The sequence below is a fragment of the Amphiura filiformis genome, chromosome 19 (assembly GCF_039555335.1).
Source record: "Amphiura filiformis chromosome 19, Afil_fr2py, whole genome shotgun sequence".
Lineage (NCBI taxonomy): Eukaryota > Metazoa > Echinodermata > Ophiuroidea > Amphilepidida > Amphiuridae > Amphiura > Amphiura filiformis.
In genome coordinates this window covers 18,547,640-18,558,723 of record NC_092646.1, presented here as the reverse complement: position 1 = coordinate 18,558,723, position 11,084 = coordinate 18,547,640, and the positions used below count along the sequence as shown (strand labels likewise).

The 11,084-nt window shown below is 37.6% G+C and overlaps 1 protein-coding gene across 1 annotated transcript; it reads right to left on the bottom strand.

Moving 5' to 3' along the window:
• Positions 1-7,434: 7,434 nt before the first annotated feature.
• Positions 7,435-7,926, bottom strand: LOC140140422 (uncharacterized). The gene has a single exon (XM_072162183.1). It carries the CDS (start codon positions 7,924-7,926, stop codon positions 7,435-7,437), a length of 492 nt encoding a protein of 163 aa, XP_072018284.1.
• Positions 7,927-11,084: the final 3,158 nt, after the last annotated feature.

Here is an 11,084-nt window from a genome sequence, read left to right as displayed (position 1 = left end):
TTATTCCGCCAAAACTAAAAAAGGGGATATTGCATTAAGCATAGCAATGACAGCGAGTTTGTTTGCCTTTCTTGGACCTGCCATCATTGGTACGCTAGTGGAATATGTAGGGCAGAAAATAAGCTTTTTGTGTTTTATGTGCCCATATGTTTCCTTTATAATCTTAAGCATAATTTTGATGTATCTACTCGAAAAGCCCGATCCCAATACTGGAAAATCTTCTACGAACAACGCGTTATTGTCAGGTGAGGGTAGAGAAAGCATAACATCTGAAATGAGCGCAATGCTCGGCATATTCACGAATCACGAACTTCTCTTGTCCATGGGAACACTATCGTTTGCTTATTTCCCAAGAAAATCCATCGAATGCATAATTGCAGTTTGGATGCAGTCTGAATTTTCAAGCGGTCCTTCTATAGTGGGATTTGTATTGAGCTCTGGTGTTGTAGGCTGCATCTTAGGTAATATCGCTACAACATATTTCGCGATACGATTTCAAGAAAGTATTGGTACTCAAGCAGCGATCGCCATCATCCTTGTTGGCGTATCGACTGTTTTGATTTCGTACGCCTCTACAACCTACGTTGTTTCGATCTTTTTGCTGTGCATATATTTTTCGCGACATGTGGGAGATACAGTGCGATGAATATAATGTCTTCAACGGCTGAAAACCTGCAAGATGTGCCAAGAAGCCGTGTCATGAGTATGGCGGTAATCGGATATAACCTACCGAATTTTACATCTCCGTTGATAGCACTACCACTTTACAATTATATGGGATTTCGTTCCATGTGTCGGGTTATTTGTCCAATATGTATATTCTACGGTATAATGACATTGATTTATTATAACTATCCCAACAAGCCAAATGAAAACGGACAGTTAAATGTTACATTTCTAAAGTGTGTTAAAGATCGGGCAATAACGCGCGGGAAGTTGACAAACAGTGACGACGAAACATTAGAGCTATTGGGAAAATAATTTGACAAAATGCGTAATAAAGGAAATTACATGTTTAATAGCTGTATCATATCATGTAATGAATAAGGCACAAGATCTGTTTTGGTCCTATAGCGCTATCGGTGCCCGGATAGGTGCCAATGGCACTCTTTATCGTACCCTGAACATTTGTACAGTGCATCGTTTTGTATTTAAATGAAAAACAATAACACTATGCAAATGTTAATTATTATGCCTGATACGATGTATTATCAGAAAGCGATGTTAAGAGTCATCGGTACCGAACCGGATTCGACACCGATAGTTCTATAGGACCAAATTGGATGTGGTTCCTAAAAGCATTACCCTGCATAAATAAAATGTGTTAATAAGTAAAATCTCCAAAACTGGTAAAATATGGCCTGACAGTTCAGACTCACCTTAAATAAATTACTCTATACGGTATTTAAAATATTGGCGTCAACCTTCCATTTATATTTCCTTTTTTCAATTATTATTTATTATTATTATTTTAGGGCGCTCAACCGAGCACACAGCTGGAACAGATGTGTTTCCATACGTTTTTTTAATACAGGTACCCAGCAAACACAGAATGTTTTACATAAAACGTTTTAATATCGGGTTATATAAAGGGCATAACGACGTTTTTTGAAAACTTGATGCAAAACATTCTAAACAAAATGTTATAAAAGTGTTGACAAAATAGTTTGCAAAAATGTTTGCCCAAAATATTCACAATAACGTTTTCATGACCTTTGTATATTCCGACATTTAAATGTTATTAAAACGTTTTGAATAAAGGTTTTAAGAACCCTTTTTGTGTTTGCTGGGTACAGGCAACGATTCCTTCATGTCAACGGTAAGACTATTCCAAAGCCGAGGTGCAACAACAACAAAGCAATAATTGTCTCCGACTCATCTTCTCGATCGAGGAACAGTCTTGTTGCATCAGAGCGAAGTCAGTATCTGTCAGATCCTGAAGTAGCTGGACAAGATCAGAAAGAGGCTTGGTTATGTAGATATTTAAATGCATACATAATGATTATAATGAGTATAATTTTTATACGCTCTCCCTTTTGGGATTGAGCACTTTATTCAAAAGATAGTCTAACTATGTGTAAAATGTTGTTATTACGCTCCTGTTTTCGCAGTTGAGCACTTTCTGACTATCTCCGATAGACAGACTGACTCTGGGATAGACTTGCTTTGGTTGTGTTGACACCATGGAATGTATATTCTTTTACATTCCTAAGAGATGGTAGTCCACCCAAAGCATTTCATCGTGTCGTCTGACGATTGCCTTTTAGGCATGAAACTCAGAGTAACGACTACCTATTCTGGAAGGTCTGTTCTTTGAATTTTGAATTTTTACATAATGATTATATAAATAATTCTTTGTTTTACTGGTAACCAGTGGAGATCGAGACAGAAAGAGGCAATCAGAGGACTGATCCCATCCACAAGCATTGACTAGCCGCGCAGCCTCATTTCATGCGCATGCGCGCCATAAAGAAGCGAGTTGACATAGTCAATACGGGATGATGCTCTGACGGCATGATGAATCGACGAATATGCCACAATTTTCATCGGTGGTGGTTTATCACATTTATAAGGATGTGATTTTGTGATGATCTGAATAAAAGGTGCAGGAGTATTTTCATACAGTTATGTGTGTCATTTTATTATCGCATTTATTGTGTTAAAATTTCAAGAGCATGTGAGGTCCACGGATTGGCTCTTGTGCTACATCAGTGGATCTCTCATGCTCTTATCATGCTTATACACGCATCCCATCATTTTTGGATAAAGATAGCTGTGATATTGGTTGTATTTTTCATGTTGACATGCATTATTACAGTTGTGTATTATAAAATAAAGAGATTGCGATTTGCCGTTTGGATAGAGTACAAACGAACGTATAAACGCTCATTGAAATTAAAATTAGAGAGATCGTGATTTCCAAACGCCGTGATCATACGCCCGTCGATCTATTCAAAATCACTCTCCTGTATCGAAGCGGAGGTCGCGTATTTAGCAAGTTTTGAAGATTTTGCACGTTCGAAATGAATGTGGAGACATCGTTGCAAATGCACAAAATGTGTTCATTTCAAAATATCTTAAAGACAGACAATGATAAGGAACATACAAAGGAAAGTCTAACTATTATTATGATCCTGTTTGTTTGTAAAGAATCATTACAATAAAGCAGGAGGTGTGAAAGTTTGACTTCATTCATACGCTCGATTAGATATTCAGACGATCAATCTATGGATGCCGGGGTAGAAAGTGATGAATAGCTCCCGTAATTTGTGCCTTCTAAAGAAGCCGGTTTTAAGGCTTGTATTTGAATATATGTGTTGAAAGAACATGATAGTCGTTAGCGAGCGTATTGACAAACAATCGTGCGTTTTGAAATAAAAAAAACTGACAAAAATTCAGATTTTGTATGTGCAGAACAGAAAAAATATGACTGCTGCCCTTATTCGTAAACAAACGAAACAAATTACGTTACAAGCGCAATGCGGACCACTGGTATTGTGGAGGTATAGTCTAATGTAGATGGCGTACCAGGCTCACTGAGATCTACAGAGGTCAGTATATTGTCAATAGCCTTAGTTGGATGTCCCTCGGCCCATTATGTGTCTCAAAACTATTAAACAGGGCAGAACAAAATGCTAGGCTATTGAAGAACAAGTGGATTCGATCTACCATCATGGCGATTTCTGCCATGAAGATATCGAGGCGATGACACTGTGCGCACGGTTCACGTTGACATTGTCATTTTTCGTGGCGTTACGACGGTTCATGAACGCGACTAATTTTCACCACGAAAACGTATCATATTGAAAATAAAGTCATGATATATTTTTTGGGCGTTTGGGGGAAAAATACGAAATTGTCATATGATGGACGGCTTTTCATTCTAGCTACATACACTTTAAGGGGGAATATGCCTTTGCTATTCGAAATGATATATTTAAAGAAAAGGGAAATTACCCTTCTTTCTCTTTTTGTTTGACCTCAATCGGAGCTTCCGTTCAAAAGTTATGGTCAAAAATGTAACTTCGTGAATTAGAATCTCTTATGTATTTTATTGTTTTTTAACCTGTGATATTTCTTATGTATTCTATTGTTTTTCAAGCTGCGATATTTAATTTTTCCACTTTAAAAATGTATATCTCAAAAACTAATTAAGCATTTAGTTTCAAATTTCAGAAATATTTGTGACAATTCAAGTACTTATTTTTCACAATATATTAAAATAAAATAGTGTTTCTAAACTATGGAGATAATCAAAAAATGGTGTTTCTATACATAATTACCGATATCTCAGAAGTGAATTTTAATGACGCGTCATCGCTGCGCGCAGGATTTCTCAAAAACGATATGCCCTATGGAGATGGGATAAAAGCAAATTAAAACATATTATTTAAGCTATAGAATGAAGAAGATCATATTCTGTAAGGTATTATAAAGAGAATAATAGAATTCATTTAAGTGTGGTGATTTCATTTTAAAAACAGTCTGGGGTAGAAAGCAACATACACTATACCATCAGGGGTAGAAAGCAACATACACTATACCATTAGTCCTGTAGGAACCTATTTGGGGGTCATTGTCCTAAAAAGTAAAAAAAAATATTATTTTTGCCACCTGTGGACCAATGAACCCCCCTCAAATGGGTTCCTATGGGACTAATGGAAAGTTTTTGGTTCATTTTATAGCCTAACTAATATGTTTTAATTTGCTTTTTATCCCATCTCCATAAGGCATACCGTTTTTGAGAAATCCTGCGCGCAGCGATGTCGCGTCGTTAAAATTCACTTCTGAGATATCGGCAATTATGTACAGAAACACCGTTTTTTAATTATTTCCATAGTTTAGAAACATTATTCTATTTTAATATTTTGTGAAAAATAAGAAATTGTATTTTCACAAATAATTATGAACATTTAAGGGGGTACTACACCCCTGTGGTAAATTTGTGACTATTTTTGTATTTTATCAAAAAATAATAACACACTGGTAACAAAAGTTATTTTATTATTGGGGCAAGGAATCCAATTCCTACACTGAAATTTCAGTGACTCGAGACAAGCGGTTCGTTATTTATGATAATAAATGAGGTACATCCTATCGGTACCTTATTTCTTGTCATAAATAACGAACCGCTTGTCTTGGGTCACTGAAATTCCAGTGTAGTAATTGGATTCCTTGCCCCAATAATATACATAAATTTTGTTACCACTGTGTTATTAGTTTTGAGAAATATGCAAAATAGACACAAATTTATCGAGGGTGTAGTACCCCTTAAAACTAAAAGCTTAATTAGTTTTTTTGAGATATGCCTTTTTAAAGTGGAAAAAATTAAATATCGCAGCTTGAGAAGACAATAGAATACATAAGAAATATCGCAGGTTGAAAAACAATGAAATACATAAGAGATTCTAATTGACGAAGTTACATTTTTGACCGTAATTTTTTGAACAGAAGCTCCGATTGTTGTCAAACAAAAAGCCAAAGGAAGGTAAGGTTTCCCTTTCTATAAACATATCATTTCTTATTTAAGCCCTTGCAAAGGCATATTCCCCTTAAGTACATTATATTTAGATTCATACAGTATTACTTCAAGGACTGTTTAATTGCAAAAAAATTTTTTCATAAAATGTGTATTATATAGCGAATTAAAAAAAAAATCAAAATTATTTTCAAAATGCAATTTGATATGTATGAAGTGCTCTCAGGCCCCACAAACAATACGTGAAAACGTGGCTATCCGAGCCCTTAAGAGACTTTTACACTCAAACATCTCCAAAGTATTTGCCACTGTTATCCCATGCTTTACCAAAAAAATCTTCGCCCTCCTCTTTTTCCCCGGTAGGCTACATATATCCCCTTAGCTGCATAAGCATTATTATAATTTGACGCGACTGCTCAGCACAAGTTTCTAAGCTTTTCAGCTTGGCTTGATAATGTTGCTTGAGCCTCGTCCCATCAGGACCTCAGTAGCGTGTGCCCGTTGGACCGACTGAAAATAAAGTACCAAAACGGGGAGCAAACTACCACTACAATACCCACATCATGTACATTGTACATGTATAGTTAACGGCATGAATAACAAAAACATTTTACCATGATCATACAGCATACTTACTTAACTGCGTCTGCGTGCTCGGTCGGGATTGCTGCAATATATGTTTTTGGTAGAACCCGGGGTGTAGTATAGACCTTCGTTGATAGCCAGCCACAATATATCTCGAAATGTATGCACTAGTTTTAAAACCATATACCGTAGTGGAATGATCTTCACTATCTATGATTAAACGGGCGATCAAATTTGCTATAAACAGTTCTAAAAAGACAGGTCAACCATTTGACGTTATGGGTCAACATGGTCAAGGTAAACAAGAAATTTCTTTAAAAAAGAAAACGCCATGGATATAAACATAAACATAAACAATGCGATTTATAAAGCGTCTTTTACAAAAGTAGGCAAAGCGCTAAAAGAGAGAAAGACTAGAAAGGAAAAGAGCTAATCAGTGGGAAAGAGGTGAGTTTTAAGGAGATTCTTGAACGTGGTATAAGTTTTCTTGACCTCGGACAGTGATGGGCAACTAGTTCCAAAGGCGCGGCCACCCGTGTTGAAAAGGCGCGATCGCCAGCTTGTTTCTTGGAACGAGGCACTTCAAATGTGACAGCAGAGTCAGATCGAAGCGCATAAGATGTTTTGTGGGTCCGAGGTTGAAAATAAGATGTAATCAGGCAACCAGTGGAGAGAGTGGAGAAGAGGAAAGGCATGACTGCGGCTCGGTTGCCTGAAGATAACGGGCAGACTTATTTTGGAGGACTTGAAGACGGTTTAGATGTTTTTTATCTATACCATTGAAAAGTAAGTTACAATAATCCAGTTTGGATAAAACGAGAGTGCGGACAATGTTATAACAAGTGTCGGTATCTAAGTATTTCCGGATACGATTGCGAGATCGCAGCTGCCAGTTAATGGTACGAGACAAATTGGTAGTGTGATCAGCCATTGTCATGGAGTAATCAAAAATAACACCCAGGTTACGAATGCTAGGGGAAGATGGAATTTCCTGATTACCAAGATGAAGGGTGAGATATTGCAGGGTCTTATAGTGGTGAGCAGATGAAGCAATACAAAACTTAGTCTTAGATTGATTGAGTTTCAATCTATTTCTGAGCATCCAAGCCTGCAGATCATTAACGCACTGGCTCAACTTAAATAAAGCACAAGCAGCATCACCGTGACAATTCGGATCAAAGATCGTATAAATCTGAACGTCATCAGCGGAAATGTGGTAGAGTAGGTGATGACTCTCAATGATTTGACCAACTATCCGGGTGTAGTACGTAAAAGCCTGGGGGCCGATGACTGAGCCCTGGGGGACCCCATAAATGAGGCTTTTATCGTCAGAAAAAACTCCATCTATGTGAACTCTCCCAGTCCTACCCTCAATGTAGGTCTTGAACCAGTTTTGCACCGATACCAAAATCACCAGCGAGCCATTCCAGAAGGATACCGTGATCCACGGTATCAAAAGCTGCTGAAAGATCTAGCATCAGAAGTAGAACGGCCCGCTGGTTGTCGATAGCCCTAAGTATGTCATTCTGGACATAGGTAAGCGCAGTCTCGGTACTGTGAGAAACCTTGTAGGCTGACTGGTACGGATCCGACAACTCGTAGACGTTGATGTAATTGGAGACATGAGTAGAAACCACTTTCTCAATAAGTTTGCCCACACACATGACAAACGGCAAATTTGAAACGAGGCGATAGTTGCTTTTAAGCAGGTTCCTATCAAGAGAGGGCTTCTTCAGGACTGGTGTTAATACTGCTTTACTAAGTTCTGCAGGAAAAACACCTGAAGACAGGGAAACATTGACAATGGCAGTCAGAATGGAAGCGACGGTCTCAAGATGTTGTTTGACCAAACATATAGGCATGGGATCAAGAGGACAACTATGATTTTACACAGATCGTCTTCAGTAATAAGCTGGAAATCAAATAGGTTACATGAAACAACAGATTGATTTTCAATACATGATACAACAGATTGATTCTCATGAGATGTGGTAAAGTTACTGCTACATGGATCATTATCAAGTTCACACCTTATCTTATATATGAAACGCTAAAACTCAAATCTAGAACAATCAATCATAAGGATATAATAAAGATATAGGGGTATAATTATACAAAACATGGCCTGGCCTGGCCTGGCTAGGCCAACTGAAAAGCATTATTTGTTTGCCCGAAGTCCGATGTTGAAATGATGATGGATACACATGGTAGCAACATGGTTGCAAAGACACAAAAGGAATTCAATAAATACATTGAGCATGTGCTCAGTGATGGAAATATAAAGGGGAAAGGCAGAATGAATCTAAAACCATAACCCTCCAATTTCCACCTGATCCCCTGATAGAGCTGTAGTCAACAAATAACCCCATTCATCCGGGCCATTCATCTATTTGACTGAATAGGACTGAATACACAGTCCATTCATAAATTTGTCACCTACCAATCAATAAAGATAAACCAATGTAGCACAAACTGATCACACAGTACTAGGCACGTCCACACGGCGGGCTTTCTGCTTAAGCAACGCGGTTCTCAAGCAAAAACTTGCAACTCAAGCAAAGCCATGTAAACGCTCTTGAGGATTTTAATACCTAAGTTTGCCCCAAAATGTACCCCCAAATGTATCCCCAAGATATCTAGGGGATTTCACGATTTACCCAAGTGATCCTCGAGTTCTACTGCCGCGTAGACGATACATTTTGCGATTCTTGAGTGCTGAGCATAACCTATGACCTTGTATTAATTGTATATATTTAACCCTGATTTAACTGTCTCAGATATTTAAAACGGCTCAATTCGGCACACCACTAGATGGGTCACAGTAAACTATCAGTTGCAATTCCAGAGCTGACGACACACAGCGTCATCATCCCTATATCTTCGTGTCAAAAATTGCCGTGATAGTACGGCGAATCCTCTCGTTTTTCAAAAGCTACGCATGGCGATTTTGTTCGAGATAGGCCGAGCAACTCAGGCTAAGCATACCATTTACATGATATGAAATACCACAGAGCCTGTCGCATAGTTTCTATTCTACGATTTGCGCATGATCAGTACCACATATGGTGTTGCCATTATAGAAAATTCGATTTGTTGTCAGGTAAAACGCAGGTTTTGTTTCCAATACACTAACTCAAAAAGCAATACACTAATTAGCGGGGCCTTGCTGTTTGCTGTGGATATATTTTACTGCATTTTATAAGTAAAGATTTTGAAATCAAAAGTAAAAAGTGTGATATATTCAACTGTTTGAGAAATTAATTATACAAAGGAACCCGTGTAAGATCCAGGTGCTGTATCTATAATACAATGTACATTATCGACTTTCTTTATCTGCGGCAATAATAGAATATCGATTTCAATCGAATTGAATACATATCTCCATTTTGAGTTTGTACTACACTACTGAGCGATCAAGCGATCGATTTCTAGCCAATCAGATAGGCCTCCTTTTCTTGCGTTAGGTGAAATACCAATCGCCCGTTGCTCACCAACGGAGTATTAAGTTTATATTTATAACACTGGGTGTCGACCACTGTGCGACATCAGTCATTGCAAAACTTGAGAGTACATCCAGACTGCAATTGAGTCGTGTGGACACGCACTCGGATTGACTTAGGAATCGCAATTTTTGAGCATGCCGATCCTCGAGAATCCTATAACCGTCTGAACACGACTAGTATTAGTACATACTTTCACACACCATTGCTTAAAGTTGTTTAACAGCATTTGGCTTAAGTATATGATTGGGCGGTGTTATGGGTTTGAATGCATCATCAATTTTCATTCTTTTGTGGCAGAAATAAATAACATTTTTTGGGTCCATCCATGCGATTTGTTTATGCAGATCCTAAGGGATCTCGTAGTCATATTCACGGTCACCTCGATCATGAGCCAAAATATTGTAAAATCCAAAATTATGTGCTTTTAAACAATACCTTGTGTTGAAAAACATAAACATCTTTATATTTTAAAACGTGGTTTAGTGTTTTATAGTGTTTATAAAATAATTAGCACCCCTATACCTTCACTGTACAAACAAGTGTTTATCAAGTGTTTTAGTGTTTACTGACTTTGGTATAAAAATTCACATTAAATATGATATTAACATTCCATCATTACTCTTAATATAAACTTGAGTAAACCATAATAAATAAAATAATAAGAAAACGACATAATTTTGAATATAAATTTTTGGAGGCCTAAAATACCCTCGATTTATCATGCATTTGGTGTGAAGTGGGTCATTTCAGTGGCGTGCGCAGCATATTGAAAGTGTGGGGGCAGGTTGTTCAGTTCCCCCGAATGGAGTCTAATTAGGAGTGTAAGGTGCGGGCGATGACTGATTTCCCCGATTTCCCCCGAATGACCAACAAAAGTGGGGGGCTGTGCGCCCCCCCCCCCCTTTGCGCACGCCACTGGGTCATTTGGTATCAAAACAATCAATACAAGTCAATCAACTCAGTCATGGAGCGTGTTTATAGTGAGACAGATTATCCGTTATTTTAGTGTATAAGTACTGCGAAATCAATCGTTATTGCAGTATACACTTCTGGTGCCCGTTTCTATTCATCGTTATGTATTCTTCTCCCGTGCATTATTTTTGCGAAGTACCCTTCATAGCCCAAATTATATAAACCTGCACGCTAAACAATGCATTATCTAAAACCCGCACGCTAAACAATAGATTCTAGATAATACGTGCACGCTCAAATACTAGAAATACTACTTTCACATAACTAGGCCTATATAGTAGAGTTAGGTGGCGCTTTCGACACAGAGGTCACATAACTATATAATTGTCTGTTCGGTATATATACCATCAAAAAAGTACGAATATACATTCTGTGGTGTTAAAATGGTATAGTTACAAACGGTGTTCTATTTTGCAAATATCATTGTCATAAATTATGATAAATGACCTCAAATAAATCATACATCAAATGAGAATAATCGAGCTTCTATTAATTAAAAAGGGCCAAAAACAGGTGGATCATAATTATACAAGATGACACCATTG

Coding starts and splice junctions, on each gene's coding strand:
- LOC140140422 (XM_072162183.1), bottom strand. CDS start 7,926: ATGCCTATATGTTTGGTCAAACAACATCTTGAGACCGTCGCTTCCATT.